Source organism: Echeneis naucrates, chromosome 10 (assembly GCF_900963305.1).
Source record: "Echeneis naucrates chromosome 10, fEcheNa1.1, whole genome shotgun sequence".
NCBI classification, from domain to species: domain Eukaryota; kingdom Metazoa; phylum Chordata; class Actinopteri; order Carangiformes; family Echeneidae; genus Echeneis; species Echeneis naucrates.
The window spans coordinates 19,246,013-19,266,576 of NC_042520.1; the positions used below are offsets into that span (position 1 = coordinate 19,246,013).

The following is a 20,564-nucleotide window of genomic DNA, read 5'->3' on the forward strand; positions in this document are numbered from 1 at the left end:
CATTCCAACATCTTGCCAGGTGCAGGGTACAAAAATAGGAAAATGAAAAAAATCCCATGCTTTATCTTGACTGCAGGCCATTAGGGATCATTCGGCAGTTGAAGAGCTGATGAAAACCTTTTGAGCCTGACGTAGCAAGGTGTAATATAAAGAGGACAGTAGCATATTCCAGTGTGCAGGTGCTCCTTCCTGTGTTGACTCAGATATTTCTAATTTGGTTGATTTGTTCCCATGCTTGCAGTAAGAGGACCTTAGGAAGAAAAATAGAAATGTATTCTGAGTTTGTTCTCCTTGGTATCGTTTGAAAACTCTCATACTCCTCATTTGCTCCTCATTTGGAAAAAGAATAATCTTCCCTCTTGAATCCACAGCTAACTCTAGCCACCTTTTGCCACCATCGTGTCCTTTGATAAGTAAACCACCCAGTAGACCATGTTAAATGCCCCAAAGGACACTGGGAACAGGATCCGTGCATATTTGTCAATTTTGCTGGTTCCACCCATACCAGCCGTGGTGGGCTGGGAGCATGGAGTCTGCTTGAGCTCCAGCTTGTTCCCCATCATCTGGATGCGCTCCAGCTTTGGCCCCAGCAGATGCTGCAGAGACGAGGAGTCTGTATTCTGCTTGCATGGCGTCCCCGCCATCACATCTGGCGTGGAAGCAGCAGCCTGAGGCGAGCTCTTCACCAGCTGGGCCGAGGAGGAGGCCACGCTGAGCAGGCTCTCCGACTTGGGGCTGGAGCGGGAGAGGGTGGAGGAGCTGCCGTTGACGCCACTGGCCAAAGGTCGCAGTGGCCTCGCTCTTCCTACTCCTGAAATGCTGGTGGTGGACTGGGCTTTCTGATGACTGACTGGCTCCTGTTGGGAGTTATAATTCATCCGCTTTCTCAAGTTGCCGTTGGTATCAGGATTTTGCTGTGAGATAGAAGAAAAACAGTAATGAAATAACGTAATAACATAATAATAACCCAACTATGATGAAAAGGTTACAAGGTCTCTTTGTTTTTAAATTATCCAAAACCAAAAGCATAAGAGCAGAATGTGTCTTTGTTTGCAGTTGCAGGTGATTATCCTAACCCTAACCCTAGCAAATTCCAATCACATCACATCTCCAGCTAACTATCTTACCACCCACAGCAGCAACTCAGCCCAGTGTGATTCCATTCATTTTGTGTCTCAGCTCATGACAATAGTCCTGTATATCAGAGTAACATTAGTGGCTGCGTCCTGCTCTTTGTAAACCAGCTACTGTTACTGTGGAGATTTTTTTTCCTTTTTCAACTGTTAAATTTCAGAGTCATTTCAAAGTCATTCACAGAAATAAAGTTTTTTACAGCGATGCCTGTTGAGCTGAAGAAGCAAACATTTCAGTACTGACAGGATTAAGTGGCAAATATCCTGCAATTTTGCTTAAGAAACAAAGGAACTAAGCTGTGATACCTACAGTGGTACTTATCTTCTTTGTGATAATTTTGCACACGTGAAGTTGAATTGCTGAACTGAGTAACTTATAAAAGGAGAAATGATGTCAAAATGTAGGTCAAACATTTTATGTTTGAGAGGAAAGAATTTTGAGGGAGTAAAGCTCACTTGTGTGTCTGCTCCGAAGGGCGAGGTCGGGCAACATAAACCTTGTCATATTGATCTGATTACAGCCCCCCTAACACAGATGGCCCTCATCTGGAAACAGACGATAGAGTGTGTGCAATACACATGTCACTTATCAAGGATTTCACTCATTTCACACGCGCTTAAGCAGGAAGCACTGCGTCAGGACGGTAATGCAGTGTAGTGTCAAAGGAGCTTATCCTTTGAGAGTTAATGTTTTCAAGAGGCTAGAGTGTGATGCTGGTACTAAGGCATCTGCAGGAATAATCCAACCCCCCCCCGAAACTGAAAGGATCCAGCGTTATTGTTTCCCATGCGCAGCAGAGTAAGTGTCTGTGTGTGTGATCGTGGAAAAGGTTATCGGCTGAGGAGCTGGAACCATCAGCACACGCTGACCTGCGTGCCAAGCCCCTTCAGCAGGCCAACAGGACCTGCTCTCGAGGAAAAGAGTATTAATTTTTACCCCCGTGTCAGAGCCTTTCTGAAACCTATACAGATGTACCCAGGCTGTGTTGCCGTGGCAACCTACTAATCCACTGAAGTGCCGTTGTCATTAAACTGCATTCAGGCCTGATTACGCCACACTGGGATTTGGACTGGAGGGAGCAACTTAAAGTTGATAGTGTAAAACTGACATATGCATTGCTGGGTTATGTCAGCTTCCATCATCAGTTAACAGTGGACCTATGTATTTAATTTAATCCCTTTAGAAGAACAGAACGAAGAGGAAATGTGCACGTCTCCCTTCTTTTCCATCCTGTCTGTAAAACAGTAACACATATATGAGCAGTGATTTGTTCATTATATCTGAGTAAGAGCCGGAAAATAGTTGCGTGCCGCAGCTACCAAGTCCGATGAAATCCATACATCAACCATCATGGTGCCAATGTGATTTCCACTTGTGAAACCAAAACAGGAGATTATGTCAGTTTATTCATCCTCCTCAGCAAACGTCATCATTGAGAAACACACCTCGTGCTTCGCCACAGACATCTGTGAGGCTGTTCTCACATTCAGCTTTCTTTTTAATTTCTTTCCCACACTTTCACATTATTTCTGTCATCTCTGAACCAGAGTCAGCAAACTGGCTGCTTTCACTTTTGGCTGAACAAAAGCTGTATGAGTCCAGGCTGATGTGGGGATAACAGGTAAGGGATGGTTCTTAGCACATTTGAGCACATTTAATATGTGCTTTCGACAATTAACAATTATCTGTGTAACGTAAAGAAAACATTTCACTGCTGTCCGTCTTTTGCAGCAGCTTTGAGTGAGTCAGATGATGATGACATACCGGCACATCTAGAGTACCTATTAAACAAAAGGAAAAAAAAAAAAACATTCGAAGTGAACCTAGTTTTACTCACACTGAGTGAAACCTGTTTGCCAGATTTTTTGGTCTTGTTTGAACACACTAAAAAGAAAAAAAAAAAAAACTGTTTTCCAGAAAGCCAAACATAAGCAGGTCCCAGTGGTGTATTTCTAAACTCATGTGCTGGTCAGATTATTCCTGGTTTATTTCAGCTCTTAAGAGCCGAGCACAGTTGATAATCTTCAGGCAAGCTCAAATCTGGACATTCAAAGGGCCAGGCTAAAGTCCAGATGCAGTAAACAGATCATAAGGGACGTGTTTTAAAAGGAAACTGCCATCAGATTAATTGAGGAAAACCAGAATCACCTGCAGCACTTCTTCTGTGTCCTTGACCTTGACAGGCGTGGTTTGGGGCCCCGGGGGACATTTGGCTGGCTTCTTTTTGGCCCGCTCAATCTGTGCTTGCGTGAAGTAGTTTACAGCAGCAAACTCAATCAGGGCAGAGAAGACAAAGGCAAAGCAGACAGCTATGAACCAGTCCATTGCAGTGGCGTACGAGACCTTGGGAAGGGAGTGGCGGGCGCTGATGCTGAGGGTTGTCATCGTCAGGACGGTAGTAATACCTTCAAATGCAACGGCAAAAAAAAGAAGAAAATTTTATATGTAGCCATATATCTTATTTAGATTAAGGTTATGTACAAGTAATAATTTTTGGACTAGAGGAACCTAAAAATATGAGTAATTCTGCTCTATAAACACCAGACAGCATGTGAGTGACGTTCAGAGTAACATTTTCTACATGTCATTTGCTAAATACATGGTGTTGCTGATCATTTGCATTATTCAGTACATACTAAAAACAGCAGCTAATACACTAACAGCGTATACTTACCTCACACAACCACATCATGTAACCTAAACTATCACTCAACGGTGAAAGAAAACACTAGGAGGGTAAGCAAGGGCTACCTGGGCAAAGCTGCTAACACATACAGTCTCTTCTTTCACTGTGAGGGTGCTAGGCTTCACAGCATTACTACACCTTTTCCACTGGGACCTAAGCCAGTGTACTTCAGGGAGCCAAAAGACAAGCTGCGCCACCCTTCAGGGTTCAATTCAGCCAATAGGATTATCTCTGCCTGCAGAGAATCTCTGCTTCAGTCATGTTTGCATTACCAAAAGTCTGATGTGTATCAAACGATATTACTCTGAGGGCTTACAGTTGCCTGAAGTACATGTCCTACTTCACAGCACAAACACTGGGGACTACTGAGGAGTTTACACAAAACAGAGCTAAAGAAATGCATTTAATAACACTCCCTCAATGAGTCTACTTTTATGATTGCATGTCATATGTTCCCTGTTCACTTATCCCTTTACTACCCAGAGAGGGACTATAGAGATACAACACACCAATCTGGCCAGCTGACATGTGGCTCGTACAATAACTAAAGGTTACAGTATAAGCCTGCAGCCCATCATTTATCTTTGGTGTTATTAACCAATAGCAATAATATAAATTGAAGAAAATCCCCCTTTATGTTGGAGGTCTGGAACAATCTGTGCTGCAGAGTCATTGCACAACGGACCTCTCTGACTGCCATATAATTACCTGTCAGTCAACAGCAGCTAGATGACATTGATAGGTGAAGTGCGCCTCAAGCCCGAGGACTCTAATACAAAGCTGTTCTCTACATAAGCAAAAATGGAGATGTTGGATGGGCCTACTGGACCCACACTGTCTGTGTGAACGCTTTTCTGTTTACCTAATGGTGTTCATGTTTAAATAGTGCAGTACAACACAGAGGTCATCGCCTTACTGAGTTCAAGGTGGATTTATATTTTGTTTAATTTTCATGGTATACACTTTCACTTCGATTCAGGCAACATTTGGACTCCTTCAATTAGAACTTCACACCAAGTGCTTCATTTTCACCTGCACACAATAACACCATTTGCAGCCTGCAGGAGATATTTTGGTTCTTTAGCTAAAGCCAATAATAGAAACAAGTGTTCAAGTTTAAAGGATCGAAACAATCAGATTTCTCCGAATTCTAATAAATGAACTGTTCAATTCAGTTTTGGAAAATACACACTGTGTATTAGGTTTCTTTCCAGGTGTAAGAGGAGAGGATGATTTTCATAACAACATGTAGCTGCAGCGAGGAGGCAATTATCTAAGATTAGCATAGAGATTAAAAGCAACATAAAACAGCCGGCCTGGCTGATCTCAATCTGAAGTTCGAACATATACCTACCACCCCCCAAACAGAAATCTATCTATACCCTCAGTACTCTTGAAAACAGCTCACATACGGACACCAGAAGCTCTGGGTTGTGCTTCAGACGTAAGAAAACTTTGTTGAAAGTTGCACTGAACACATTGGTAATGGCATAATCATTTCCACGCTTGGAGCAGAGCCTTCTCAACACTGTGTTAAATGGATGGGCGAAAAAAGAAAGCCCCCTGATTCTGTTTGGCAAACAGTCTATATCACGTTTCTATTCCCTCAAACCAGTGAACATTGCATGAGCAAATGGTTTCTTTGTGTTATCAGACTTTGAGCTGAGAGAAGCCAATCGCCGCCCAACTCCATTTATGTTCTTAGCACTGCTCTCAGACAACTGTCACGGGCGAGTCACGGGCGTGACTCTTAAGATGATTCTTAAAAATATGCTTTTTACTTTTTACTGACCCGTCCAACTGGAGCCAAGAAGCTCAGCTGTAATCCTCCCTCCTATCTGTCTTCTTGACAAACTGCTCCTCTCGTACTGAAACGGGACACTGAGGCTGAGTCTCCGAGACAGGAGGTCAAAATGAAGTGTGGCTGCAGGGGAGCAGAGGAAGAAATCCCACCATCCTCCTCCCATCTTAACCCAGCCTTACCCAGCATAGCAACACTTGCACATTCAGATGCAGCAGATAGCAACAGAAATGTGCTGTTTGGAAGGGCAACAGAAGTTTTACTGTCAGGGTAGTGACGATTACGTCAGACTGTGTGGGGGGGTGACCTCTTCAAAACAACGCAATCATTTTTTCGAACAATTTTCAAAGTCGGGGACAAGAATCATCTGTGAATGAATCACAATAAACATGAATGGATGAACATGGGCAATACACTATCAGAGGCGGTTGTCCTTGAATGGTAAAACAGCTGCATCTAGCAACGGAGATCTAGTTTATCGAGTCTGTCCATCTTCCATCCTGACTTTGACGGACGCTAATCAGTGCATTTTAGTGTGGAGTCCCTAATTTTGTACCAGAGGAACTGGGGAGAGTGTAAATGGGTCAAAGGCTAAAAAGAAAAAACTGAGAGCAACTGATAGGGTAGAAGTTATAGATACAGCGGTTAAATGTGGTAACCTTTAACTAGAAAAATGGTATCTAAAATATAAGAAATAAGTCTGACAAAAAATGCATGAGTGTAATGAGGTGTAACTTTTCATACCAGCGGCAACTCACTTTAACTGTAATAACAGTGACAAAGCAAAAACTATAGAGAGTAAAAGGTAATTCAGAGCCTCGGGTTGTCTGCTGGAGGCAAAGTAATGCGCTAACAAGCCACAGAGGACAGATGCTCATTTACTTTTAACATCATGTCTGTGTCCAACAACTGGAAGCTTAATTATTGTACGTGAGTTTCTCAGTTGCTGCCGACTCAGTCCCTTCTAACGCTGTTATCGAGGCGGACCACCTTGTCCACCCTCAAGTCTCCTGCACCAAGCGAACACAGGACCAGTCTACTGAGAAGCCATCATCAGCCTCCTGATGTGACAGCTAACAGCTCACAGTAATGGGTCACTACTGTGATTAATAATGCGACAGCCCCATGTGGAGCCTCTAGCAGGGCATGTGTGTATTGTTGTTGTCTTGTGGAGGGAAGTGGATGCACACTGTCCTCCACCGACATTGTAAAAGCCCTTCCCATTGGAGTGTTGAGGAGGCTTAGTTACTTTGGTTAAGTGGACACATTTTCTGTTAAATAAAATGGATTTGTTTTATCATCTCTGCGTGTCTTCCCCAATCTGTTGTGGACTCAGAGCTGGGCCAAAACAGAAACTATCCTCCAGGACTCAAAACAGAAAAACATCCCTGCAATGCAAGTTATCGGCTTATCACAAGTGCTAACCACAGCTGATACAAAAAGAAAATCCACCACGATTATGTGATAGACTTCTGTTCAAGACAAGGACACGTCAAAAAGAATCTTCACATTGTTTGTTACTTTTGTTTCGTTTGAGGCCTAAACCCTGCGAGGCTGAGCATCATTAAAGTAGCACAGATTAACTCAAACATTTAGACACTCTGCGTAAATGAGAAGAGTGGAAAATTTTGTATTGCTCTTGATTGGATGTTTTTTTTAATGTAAACTCAAAAATCTTTAGATACTTAACATCCCTGCAGCACCATATCTATAACAACTAATCTTTCCCCATCGCACCCCCTGTTCTTGTTAAAAGGTGTTATTACATTTCCCACCAACTGTAGAGAGATATTTATAACATATTCAGGAGTATTGAGCGTATTGGTGTCTTGAAGTATCTCCTTTTTTTTTTAGTGCATTAAAAAAAAAAAAAAATCACTCAGCTCTTTCTTGGATTGTTTAGCCAGTAAAATCTGCTTAAACTGTGTACATATGTACGTGTGTGTGTGTCTCTGTGTGTATATATATATAAATTGGCAACCTTTCAAGTTTCCTGTAATCACAGACTGCAGCATCACCTTGTTGTGCAGAGCGGACACACACTCCAGCTCTGATTGCTCTGTTGGCATCAAATAAATAAACAAAGAGGAGGAGAAAGGCTGCACAAGGTGAGGGATGTGCGAAGTCTACATACCGAAGACTGTGCGTGCTGGAACTGATTCTTTATTTATCCAGAAGGACACTTGGGAGAGGATTACTGTCATTATGCAGGGGATATACGTCTGGATCATGAAGTAGCCCATTTTACGTTTTAAGTGGAAGTAGACTGTCATCACCACATATTCACCTGGAAGATGAAGAGAAATGAATTAGCTTGATCAACAAAGAATTAAAAGTTGGAGGCTGACAGAATTCAGTTAATACAGCTTGAGACAGATGTCACATTTTATTTGATTTGGATGATTTTTTCCATCTCCTACATTTTAGAAACACCCATCCATTTTCACTACCGCCAGCCAGCCGACCTCTCTGCTGCTAAAATCTTTTTGCCATTTATGTGAACTCACCCTGAAAAGCCTGCACTTACAGTGTTTACAGTGTTTGATGTCATGAAGCTTGGCATAGTCCGAAACTTTTACTATCAGGTCTGCAAGAGTTGAAGTTTCACATCTTTCAGATATCTACTTCTTTTTTGTGAAAAATATACCACAGACTGTGTGATATAATGTGCGATATAATAAATAGATAGACATTTTTCCTTTCAATTGAGGAAAACAGCTTTTAGATTTTGTAATCACATATATACCAACTTTGTTGAACAACTAACTCCCACTCTACAGCCATTTCTATTTGGGAGCATTCAGTGAAGATCAGTCAAAATGATGAAAGGATGAGCAGGTCTCACCTGTGATGGATTTAATGGTCTCGCTGGAGACCGTCTGGCCGATGAGGTCATACTGAACAAGGCTGGAGGACTCAGGCGGGACCTCTACCGAATGCTCAGGCCCTTTGGTCCAAGTATAGATCATCTCTGTTTTAGGGTAGGCATCTGTGGGAAGACAGCAGAGCCACACCAGTGAGACTGATTTAGTGTAAATTGAGTAGTCTGAAAAACGTATTAGATATATTCTGTGTGTGTGTGTGTGTGTGTGTGTGTACAAGAAGAGGAAGATCTTGTTAAGATTGATAAACTTAAATGTTGCTGTTTAAATCCATATTTGTATTGTCACTACATGTGTTCCACACACACGTACAGGTTGTCCTTACACAAGCAGCCGAGGTTTAAAGAATTACATGTTAATTGTGCAGATCCCTCTTTTCCTGAATAAAATTAAATTTACATCTGAATACAAAAATGCTGATATTTAAAGCAGCTGAAATCTCTTATGTAATAAACTCTTTTTAAAACTTATTGAGCGGTGACAACCCAACAGAGACCTATTACTCAACTTTATAGCTCACCTTCTCAGCTACCGTGGAGAATTTTATTGTCGTTTAAAGATCACTGTTTTGGATGCAGTCAACAACTTAGAAATTTTAATTCAGTCCGTCAGGCTAAGATGGCTCAAGTTCTTGTCAAGCCACAATCAGGAAAAAAACATCACGTTCAAGAACAGAGAAACCTTTCCAATCTTTAAAAATGCTCCTGAGGTGAACTGCAGAGTTGAGTAGTAGCTATCGGGCACGGCATTTTTTCACCAATTAATATATTGGCATTAATGATTGCTGCTCTAAATGTTAAAGGTAAAGTCAAGTTATACGAGTTATATGAATGTTTTTAGAATTCTTCCTGGCTTTTATGAAGCCAGCTTGAATGGGAAATGGGAGGAGAGAGAGAGTTGGGGATGACATATGACAAACCTGTTTAGTTTCCTGTTTATCAGGTGTGTGCTCTACACCACTTCACCCCAATACCATGATAGTTCATTCATCATCTTTCATTTAAATAGTCATTTTCAGTGAAAAGATATCGCTATTCATTGTTTCTCATAGGATTGTATTACTGTATTCAGGGAAAAAGCTCTGAAGCAGCATGACAGAAAAATGAAAATCTCCACTGACTAATTAATTTTCCAGGCTTAAAGGCTCTTAAAGGCAATCTGAGTGATCACCTCTATTTAAGCACACACACACACACACAAAACACAAACTCTGCAGTAATTAAATCACTATTCCACTTGGAAAATAAGATTGCAATGAAGGTTTTCTAAAGTGTAGTTCATTGCAAAGAAGGAGTTTTCGACATTTTCCCCCCTATCAGCTCCTCAGAGGACTTAATCATACATATACTGCTGGGGTTGACCAGTCTGTGACTGCACAGCTAAATGCCAGTTGTCTGAGCCAGTCACTCTCTATGGGACCCCACATCAGCTGGATACCAACTGTGCTGCCAAAATGAAATGACTCTGGTGTGTCATGAAGTGGAACGCAATGCCTGTACAGTCCAGGGTCCAGATGGAGAAACAGAATAGGAGACGCAGAGAGAGAGAGAGAGAGCGAGAGAGAGAGAGTGATGGCGAAAAAAATGAAGGCAGGGCATACAGAGAGAAAATGAGCACACACACAAACACACATCAGCTATGGAAAATAGCCGCATAGGTCTGTGCTATCCTGAGGCAGAGGAAGGGATTCTGACCTTTCCTTTGCTCCAGGCCACATCAGATCCATGGTCGCATCCTCCTCACTGGAGGGTAGCAGCAGCAGCAGAGCAGGATGGTGAAAGGAGGAGGATGAGGAAGGGGGGAAGGATGACAATAACAGAGAAAGAGAAATGTGAATTTGTCCTCTGCAATGTCACCACACTGGGTAATTGATGGCTGATTGGGCAGGGAGTAAAGGCAAACTCATCTTTCCCTTTGCTTTCTCTTGCAGATGTAATCTTTAAATCGCTTCTCTTCTCCGATAAGACAGAGCCGCTTTGTTTGAGAAACCCTTTTATATGAGATAAGTCATTTGTGCTGACCAGTGGGGCCCACTCTAAACACTGATGCTGAGTTAAGGCTTCATTGTTCACAATGAAGAATGCAATCCTTCATTATTTAGTATTAGCATACAGTCACTTTGTGTCTGACAAAGTGCTCAGCCTCGAAGACTATTTCAACAGAGCGCAGAGGACCGTCCAAACCAGGACAAACTCTGAAATGTGAGAGATTCCCTTACTTTCCCAAATTCTAAGAACACTGTCCTCTGTGATTAGGAATTGGACAAATGAATCACGAGGCCTTTTGGGATGCGTGCATTCGGGAAATAACTTCAAGCAGGAAACAAAGCTTGTCGTTTGCGACTGTTCCTTTTTAAACAAGTGAGAGCATCTCAGCAACTTCAGAGGTGATGATAGGTGCATTTATTTTGGACAGCCTGGTTGTTTTTTCTCCCTCTGTAAGTAAAAACTTTATTTGCGGATTTATGCAGATGACACCCAGTTTTTTACACTCCAGCAGTGTAGTAATGTTCCACTCATTACAGTGCTGTGCTTTTGATTTCTTGATGTTGATTTATATTAATACTTGGTGTATTATTTACTTGATAACAGTAAGTAATAAAGATGTGTGTGGCATCTTTAAACAAGATGCCACACAAATCGCATCTACAACAAGATTAACATTAACATTGTCATTTTAACACCAGCATATAGAAACTGTTGCATGTTTTCATGCACATATAAGTATGTGATTCTGTTGTGGAGACGTGGTCTCAGCTTCACTTCCTTGTTCAGAGACAGTGCAACAGTATTAGAAGGGAACAAAGACCCATGAGCCTCCAGCTGTCTGAGAGTGCAACAGCTGGTTCAGCTTGTCTTGTCAAAGCTAATCAGAAAGCATCTGGCTGTTTATCTCCTCACCTCCTTCTCACTTGTCATTTAAAGAGCAGGTTTGTGATGAAAGGAAATCGATTTGACAAACAATTTAGCCTCTTGTTTAGATATATTCAAAGAGAACATGCTGCGTACAGACAAAAACATCTGAGTCACATCATAAAGGTGGTTCCTAAGGTGACAGGTCTCCCATGGGTCTCCTTGAAAGCCATCTTTAATCAGCTGGTTCCCCAAAAGGCAAGATCTCTATTGTGCAGTGGGACAAAAAGTCCCTGAGTGCTTAAACCCTGATAAATTTGCAAATATAAAATGTGATTTTGTAGGTTGGTGGATTTTTTGTTTTATGTGCTCTATGTTTTAATGTTTTATGTTTATTGTATTGTTCCACTTAAGTCATTCCTTATCTGTTTTTTATTTGAGTGAATCTGGATCTGAATCTGAATCTGAGTTATTATTATGGTTTATTTATATTTACCAGGCTAATTTATATGTCTATGTTTTTGCACACACATGTACAACATGAGCACTTACAGCTCCCAAATTTGAGGGGACATGCATGTCCATCCATGGGGAAGTCCACAAGCTTCATGGGACACTCAGCACTGATAGTCAACCTGTTATAGTACAGAGAAGACCAAATAAACACACGCGCACACACATTCACTCATCCTCATGAAGAGTTTCTGCACAGGTGCACCAGAGTTTTAGAAAATCTGGATAAAATATGCATTTCACTATGTTTCTAATCTGGTGATAGCTGGTATTCTTTCCTGTTGCACTAAATGGTTAGCATACATTTCTGTAAATTTGCATATGACAGAAAAAGAATTGTTCAATGTGTGATAGGTTGTGTTTTAATGCAACCAGAGCCTTTTCACCAAGAAGGCCCAGTAAGGCTTCTTTGACGGCTTTAATTGAATTTAAGATATAGTTCAGCTGCCTCTGTGTTGCCTCTGTGCTGCCCCCACACAGCTCTGCACTGTTTACACTGTAAGCCTGCCTGTAATTGCTCAGGAAATCTGCTCAACTGCTCAAAATGAAACAAAGTCTCCTCCTCTCTGCTGCCATTGTTTTAAAGGAGCTACAATGTAGAAGAGAGATTTTGTGTAGAGTGTATTCTGCAATCAGAAATAAGCTTGTCAAAAGAGAAGCAAATACACACATCAAGTGCGGCCAACGCTGTTTGATACAGACTTTCATGAGGGTTTCATGGTGACTGATTGTATGTGGAGGTGGAGTTTCGTTTCATATTGCACCTCATGGTGTAGAGGATAGTGCCATTCTTCATGATGCGGAAGAGCTTGTTGGGGGCCGTCATGTTGTGGGCCACTGACTTCTTGCCATTCCTGAAGAAGGTGTCAGGTGTCCACACCTTAGTCACCATGAGGTTGTTCAGCCTTAAAATTTCTATGGGGCCTTCATACATCAACCTCTGGTCTACCCACGTCTGGCGAAAGAACACGTCCATGGTGTACTCCTAAGACAGGAGGGTTGACAAAAACAAGAAAAAAGGTTGGTAGGTTGGTGGTGTAGATGGGCATTCGCTGGCCTCAGACTTGATCTGAGAAAGCTTGTTTTTCTCACGAATACAAAGTGGTGAGGGTTTACATCCCCACGCTGAGCATGTAGGTGCCAATGCGTAAAGTTTGGCTCCAGGTTATTTATTCTGCAACTAACACATTTGGTTTGTTAACAGCATTAGTACAATAAATCCATAATTGGGAGCGTGCTGAATTACATTAGGGGTGTGTACATACCATTTCAACATCCGACACAGGTCCAAAACTTGTCACATAAATGTCAGTCTTGACCTCAGTCACAGGACCTGCACAGCCGATGACATGAAAACAAATGTTTCATTTAATGAGCATTTCCTTTTTTAAATCCTTCACGCCACAGCTCAGCCTCCGACACACACCAGTCTTAGTCACACTTCAGTAAAAACTTGCTTTACAGGCCTGCAGCACATCAGGGTCAAACCCAAAAGACATGCAGTAGCTTATCTCATCCACAGCTGTGGAGCCTCTGCATAATGGAAGTGGGGGAAGAATTCAGCTTAAAAGATGTAGAAAAACATAATCCTGTTTAATTTTTTTTTTCTGTCATTGAATTAATATTGAGGCAGACTGTAAGGGCGTTGTTTATGAGTGCAGGGATAAACAGAGCTCCGGCATGCCTGGACATTTCTGCACATTCCTGTTGACAGGCTGCTTTGCACAGTAAAAGCAGCAGCGAGGTTTCATCTCTGTGAGAATATAACGCTGCTTCTTAATGTGTCGTGGCTGCAGACGTGATGTACCGAAACCAAATCCGCACTTTTAGCACTTCAACTGTGCATTAAGCGTTTGTCCTGCAATGTACACGCGGTTATATAACTAGATTCGCGGCCCGCTCTTCAGACCTAACCCTAACCACACCAGGCTTAGAGTCCCAAGCTTCATTTAACACCAAACACTTGACCATGCTGCCACATGTTACACACCTTACAGTCAAAGTCACACACACACAAAGAGGGCAATGGAAATTATCCAAAGATTAAAGATAGTGAGATAGTCTAAATCAGATTTCTTTTTTTTTTTTTCAAATGAAAAAAGTTGACTCACTGAGTATTACTCTTTTTAAATTAGTTTATATTTACCTTATAGTCTTTTCACCAATGAAAAGTACATTAAAACCTCAATCGCTCTCCTGTCCCCTATTATAATTTGAAAAAAGTGTGTGTCAGTGTGTTTCGGACTTACTTTGACAGTTTAATAAGAGCCTTTTTTTTCCTACATACCTCCGAATCCAGGTCGCAGTCTGTTATCATAGCCGTCCAGAAGTCGGTCTAAAATGCGAGTAAAATTCTCCGGATAGATCTTCTCATCCTTTCTTGTCTGTCCAGAGATTTTCTTTACGCTAGAAAGAGACAGAAGATCATTCCTTAAGTTCAGTGCTGACAGGGAAAGGCTCCTGGACTCCAGGTTTCAGCACCACGGACAGAGACACTGTGGGCACTCACCAAGTCGCCAAACAGAAAAAGTAGAAGAGAGTCCGAATAAAAGCGGGACACATCGCTGTCACCATCTCCTTCTTCTTGGCAGAAACCATCTTTGCATGCCATACTTCAAGCCTCTTCACATCTCACCACGCCAGATGCCTATGTTCCGGGGAAAAGGAGGCGGGAGATGCCGGCGACACAGAGGGCAGCGCGGCGCGGAGAGAGGAGGGAAGTTGTGAGCCTCTCTCCTGTTCCCGCAGTCTGTCCGCCAGACGCGCAGCACGCGCACACACACAGTCACACATTCGTACACGCACACAAACACAAACGCATGCACAAAGCTTCACTCCCAGCCCGGTCACCTCTTAGTCCGGACCCGAGCTGACGGCTGATGCTGATGGTAGCTATCCGGAGAAGAAAACAATGCTCTTCTCTTCCTTTTCTCGCTAACTCTCTGTTTTTCTCTCTTCCTCTCCTGAATTGCTTCCCTCTCTCCTCTCTGTTTGCTTTCTCCCCCTCTCTTTCTCTCTCTCTCTCACTCGCTCACACACACACACACACACACACACACCTGCTTTGGTCAGGGCACAGATTTAAACGTGCACAGCTTTGAAATGACTTAAACAGAGTCACATCTCTGACTTCAGCCTCTGTTAAAGCTCAGAGGAGGATGCAGACTGTGTAGACCTGTTCATCTCCTCAGCAGCCGTGTCAGCATTCGCTGTTGCCTGACAGAATGACCTTCGCCTGCCTTTCTCACTCTCATTCAGTTTTTTGCTTGAAGACTCATTTTTCGTGTCTGTCTTACACGAAGAAGCTCTCTCAGTGTGCCCTTTGACCTTGGCATCAGTTACTGTCCATTTCTGTTCTATGACAATATGAAATGCAGCTGTAGCTTACACGTTGAACTAGTTTCAGGAATGCATTGGTGAGCACTTGTATTAAGATTCAAATGGGTCAGTCTTGTCGCAATACGCAATCACACACACACACACACACACACACATATAAAGGCATACAGGTACTGTAGAGGAACTGGGACAAGCCACATGCTGCTTCACAGATTTCTCTGCACCTGGGACAAGCGCAAGACCTTCACTGTGTGCATCTGAGTGTATGTCTGTGTGTGTGTGTGTGTGTGTGTGTGAAGTGAAAGCATGTGTGCTTGTGGTTTCTGAAGGTGAAGTGCGGGTAACTCTCGCAGGATAAACAAGATGTCTGGGTTCCACCACACTGGCTTTCCTGATTAGTTTTGAAGTGCATAAACACAGACACAAGCACACACAGACACACACACACACACACACACACACACTGGGCTGAAACTGAAGCTACTTAGTGTGAAGGAAAGGGGAGGGAACATTATGTAGATACATTACATTACATTACACGCAAGTCGAAGTCATGTAGTCTTATAACACAGCACCCAATCCCCTGCACAGCCACCCACCCTAGTCCTCCCACAATACACTAGAGCAAGGCGGCTCTGAGGGGGATGAGTAATACGCATGCTCTTTGTGGGGGCAGGCTTTCATCCAAGTGATTTTTTTTCTCATGCCTTTTCTCTTTTAGACATTTGATAGCAATTGTGCTTTTAATGGAAGCACTTTAGGCACACTGTACAAAAAGGTTGTAATATTTTTCATTCAACAGCGGCAAAATGTCTTGAAATGTCAGAAGTACAGTTTCAGGAAAAGTCACATTGGCCTCATTATGCCACATTGACCTTTCCCTATAAGTCAGTCCTGTGTTTAAATTACACTACATAATGTATTACTGGGTTAGCATTTGTGGTCTAAAAACCACGTGTTAGAGATCTCTAACCTAATTTATTTCATTGAATTCTTCTGTGTGTGTGCATGATGGAGTTTGTCTTGAGGTTCCTTGAAACAGGCCTGGCTTGCTTTGTAAGCCATATGCCCTGCAGCAGATATAACTGCTACAATAACCTAGTTTTGTATCAGTATGAGGTTGTGCGTGTGTGTAAAGGAGGACGTTAAGAGAGGTGAAACATGCCTCGATGATGGCTGGTGAGTGTGGGGTTTGGCAGCAGTGCTCCGGCAGGATCTGTGTGGGGCCTGATGAGAGCCTTCAGAGAGTCCCAGCCAGATGACACACACCTACAGCTGCTGCAGAAGAGCTTGTTAGCAGGAGCTCAGCACCCATGAAAGACTGCTGTCTTTACTGAGGAGCACTTACAGCCAGATCTCATTAACTTTGCAGACAGCGATTTTTCGACTGGCAGTCAAATAAGCCTCACTATCAGGCCTTTGTTCAACAGTAAACAGGATGGAAAGTAACTAAGCCAAGTGAAATTTTGAGATATATTTGTGATGTTTTTATTTAAACATCCAAAATATCTTAAAGGCATCCATTTTTTGTCTTGCAACGTGTATCTTATCTTTTCTTTTCTTAGCTTGTCACGCTAAAAAAATTAATCAGTGTAAAGATTTTGTATTCAAATCGCATAAAAACATAAAGTATGATCTAGTGCTCTGGTTTGACCTGATGTACAGCATCACCTGAGCCATTAATTGATGGTCTTTTTTTTTTTGAGTATTCATGAAGCAGAATGGTATTTTTTGGAATATTGCACTGATCCTTCCTACACTCAAGTACTCCAGCTTATATGATTAAGATTATGTTACGTTTCATTCGGTTAAATCTGCATTAATAGGTTTGGTGGTCGAAACAGAACACCAACATAGAATCACCTTTTAAAGTTAATGCGTTCACATCCTGTAGAGACAGAGCAGCATGAGCTCTCATTTGGAGTTTTGTTTCATGAAAGCCGATGGATATGAAGGTGCCAGTGTATTCCATGAGAGGTTGCCCATTCATTCTTTACATGTCGATTTTAAATTTACATTTAGCTCATTTCATGTGCAATGAGCAGCTTCGTCACTGAGCCTTCAAATGGAGAATTATGAACAGCAATCATTTCAGTTTCAGTCAACCTTTAGCTCCGTCAGGCACCATGCTTTTTTGGTACAGGCCAGTCAAAGTGCAATGTGTCATAATAAAGGCCTCTGCTCAGTGATTATTATTTATTTAATAGTTGGATCTTTGCTCAAATCTCTAACCCACACTGTGCACGAAAACAACATGTGCCTACATGAAATACCAGAATTAGTTTTCTGGTCTGTTAAAGCTTGAAAGGCTAAAATCTGGAGATCATTTTCACAATACTTCATCTTTTGACAGCATCTTTGCCAGAATTGTTGATATATTTCCCTGCACTGAACAAACCTGCGCAGCTTCTAGGCTGCGTTACGGTTCAAATAGAGTCATACTGGCCAGGTAGGGAAAGAACAGCTTTTTTGTGCTGGGGGTTACAATTGATGAGGCTCATTGTGGCGGTGCAGGGAGCTAATGAGTCAGAACCACGAAAGCTGTCGGGAAATCACACCATCCAAAGAAAAAAAAAGGACAAAAAGAAATGTGACAAGTTCTACACCAAGCAAATGCGGAGAGGGAAAGAAGCACAAACTGCCTGGCAATGAGATGCCAGAGAGAAGAGCTGATGCCACTGATTTGTTTCATCTGTAATTAACTTCATGAACATATATTTCAGCTAAACCACACACAAATTACAGTTCGAAAATGTGAAAACAAGAACCTCTTGAAATCCAGCACACTCTTCAATAAACACAGTACCTCATGACAAAAGGAGCTAAGAAAAAGAGTAAAATGTCTTTTTAAACCTCATACTGTGTAAAGTCTGGTTTCTATGAGGTCTCTATCTCAATAAGCCGTTATATTACAGTGACAGTGCTCATTCAACAGAGAAATGCTCAGACCCTGTCATCAGAAACTGCCACAGCAAAGCGGCCATTGCCCACCATCTCTCCCTCTGAGAAATACTTATCACAGCAAACCTTAAAACTGGTTTGTTTATCCATTTCCCATATCTTAAATGTTTACTCACATTTATCAGGGGTGTGTTCATCCAGCCCTAATGCACTTAGATAGCCCTGCTCATGCTGAAACAAATACGAGCAGTGAGTCCATCCTTCATCTGGAGGACTGATCACGACTTCTGACCTCCCTGAAAAAACGAGGGTGGAGCCAAAAGCAGCATCTGCACTCAGGATTCAAAATACATTGCTCGCACATGAATATATAAAAATAACATCAAATCCATACACCATCCATCACACATTTGTTTTCAGAGGAAAAATATTGACATAATCCTTTCCTTCAGGGTTCTAGTTACCGCCTTGCAGCCAGCATCACTGTTGGCCAGGGTGAACTTTGATCATGACTTTATGGAAACACGTGGGGAGATCATTGCGCTCCGCAGTCTTGGAAAACACATGTTTTTTATCCAAATGAAAAGGAAGTGTCTGACTGAACCATTATCCCCTTGTGAATCTGAGTGATTGGGAGTCATTTATGCTGCCCTCTTACCTACCTCAGTGGGCCTGTCTGACAACACTTGAGTGCACGGTGATATACAGATGGCAGAGTTCCCTCTCTAGACAATTACAGCTCTGCCACACTTACATGAAGCTCAGTCTGGGCTGCTGAGTGCGTGAAAGCACGGACTCCATCTCCCTTTCGGAATGAAACTTCATGAAAGACAGAACTTTCATATACTTTACTAAGCTTTTTTTTTTATTGTTTTGTCTTTTCCTCATCTTTAGTCAAATCAGTGGAATGACCACTCTAGAGTAATATTATGCCCACTTTACCCAAATGTCCCAAAACCCCGCTGCGTCTGACACCCTAGCTCCTATGTTTAGCCACCTAATTTAAAGGGGCAGTTTGGTTTGTGGGGAATTGTCCTATTTTTTTCACACTAAGCAGGAGAATAACTCCTGGATGCCTCTTTTGTGCTGCTGTGCTGCTTTGTGCAAGAGCTTTAATGCTCTCCTCTCACAAGTCCATTAACAGCTTTCTTTAATGGCAAACAACTGCTGCTGCAGTGGATTTCATTATGGAAACATGTTTTCTGATACAATCAGTTTTTCTTTTATTGGGGAAGTAATTGTTCATAGCTGCTAATTAATTTAATAAATATTTGATACAACATCGGAGGCCTAAAAGTAAATTCAACCAGCAAATCAGATGAGTCTTCTCCAAATTTCAGGGAAGCTCCAACGTGTCCTGTAGTACACAGAGTTAGCTTAGCTTAGCATAAAGGTGCTAGCTGCTTCATCTTTATGCTCCCTCCAAAGTCAAACATTCACAGCTTGATGAGTCTGGCCATATTATTCTTATGCAGTAAAACACAGAAACAGTGTTGATGCAGTCATGGACATACAAAAAGGAGAGAAACTGCAGGGAGAGGCTAAGAAATTATGGTGAGTCCTAAATTAGTACTTTGAGGTTAACATATTTAGCCTCCACCAGCAACACTGAGTGGGACAAAAAACATCACAATTCAAATGAAAAAGATTTGACAGTTTGACTGGATGTTTTCAGAGTTGCTATGTGCGATAACTACTTCATAAGTAATGCTAACTAGTGTGTATTGGCAGGAACATCCAAATCCAAGTAAATGGAGTAAAAACCTGGCAACTTCAATAAGAAGTCTCCATCTCTCCACTAAACCCAAGGACAGCGGTGATTTTGTGGTTTCTGTGGTGTCAAGCTACTAAATGATTCAGTCAATTTCAGTTTCAGAGTCACAATTGAATAGTTAATGGTTAAGTTTGAGTCCATCATGGACAGGAATAGTCAGCTTACAGAAGAGTAATGTTGCTTTCATTTTGTTATCTAAGCGTAGGTCTAGCATTTGAATGAAAATGGATTGAAATAAAAATGGAGATGCACGTGTTTTATGTGGAATATGCTAATATACTACTAAGTTAAGAATTTTTTGAAAATAAATTCATAAAACATGGCTGCCTGTAATCTTAGTAGCAACACATACGCTTCAACATATAGTCCGGCATGCAGAAGGAGCACAGCTGTTGTAGGCGTTAGGCTTTTTTCTTTTTTCTTTTGTTTAACACAGTAGGAAATGAGACGTTCGCACATTTATAGATCATTTCTGGTGATGATTTCAAATTTGTCCATAGGGGTTGTAGTCAGTGGGAGGTGCAGGAAGAGGCGTAAATGTTGGTGGGAGAGTATATTCCCTGCAGCAAATGGTGTGTGAGTGCATGTGTCTGGGCACATGTGCATCTGCAAGTGTGGTTTCTGTAAATAAATGAAACTAGTTTTAAAAGAAAAATTGCAAAAAATAAAGACATAACAGTGG

The 20,564-nt window shown here is 41.9% G+C and overlaps 1 protein-coding gene across 1 annotated transcript; it reads right to left on the bottom strand.

The window, feature by feature from the left end:
* Positions 1–377: 377 nt before the first annotated feature.
* gabra4 (gamma-aminobutyric acid type A receptor subunit alpha4) lies at positions 378–14,466 on the bottom strand. Its single transcript, XM_029511982.1, has 9 exons — positions 14,378–14,466; positions 14,156–14,274; positions 13,134–13,201; positions 12,633–12,853; positions 11,908–11,990; positions 8,467–8,610; positions 7,756–7,908; positions 3,283–3,539; positions 378–914 (listed from the first exon to the last, which is right to left on the bottom strand). The coding sequence occupies exons 1-9, from the start codon at positions 14,464–14,466 to the stop codon at positions 378–380; spliced, it is 1,671 nt and encodes a 556-aa protein (XP_029367842.1).
* Positions 14,467–20,564: the final 6,098 nt, after the last annotated feature.

Coding starts and splice junctions, on each gene's coding strand:
- gabra4 (XM_029511982.1), bottom strand. CDS start 14,466: ATGGTTTCTGCCAAGAAGAAGGAGATGGTGACAGCGATGTGTCCCGCT. Junction 13,202..14,155: donor ACTGCGACCTGGATTCGGAG/GTATGTAGGAAA, acceptor TCGGCTGTGCAG/GTCCTGTGACTGAGGTCAAG. Junction 11,991..12,632: donor ACTATCCTCTACACCATGAG/GTGCAATATGAA, acceptor GTACTATAACAG/GTTGACTATCAGTGCTGAGT.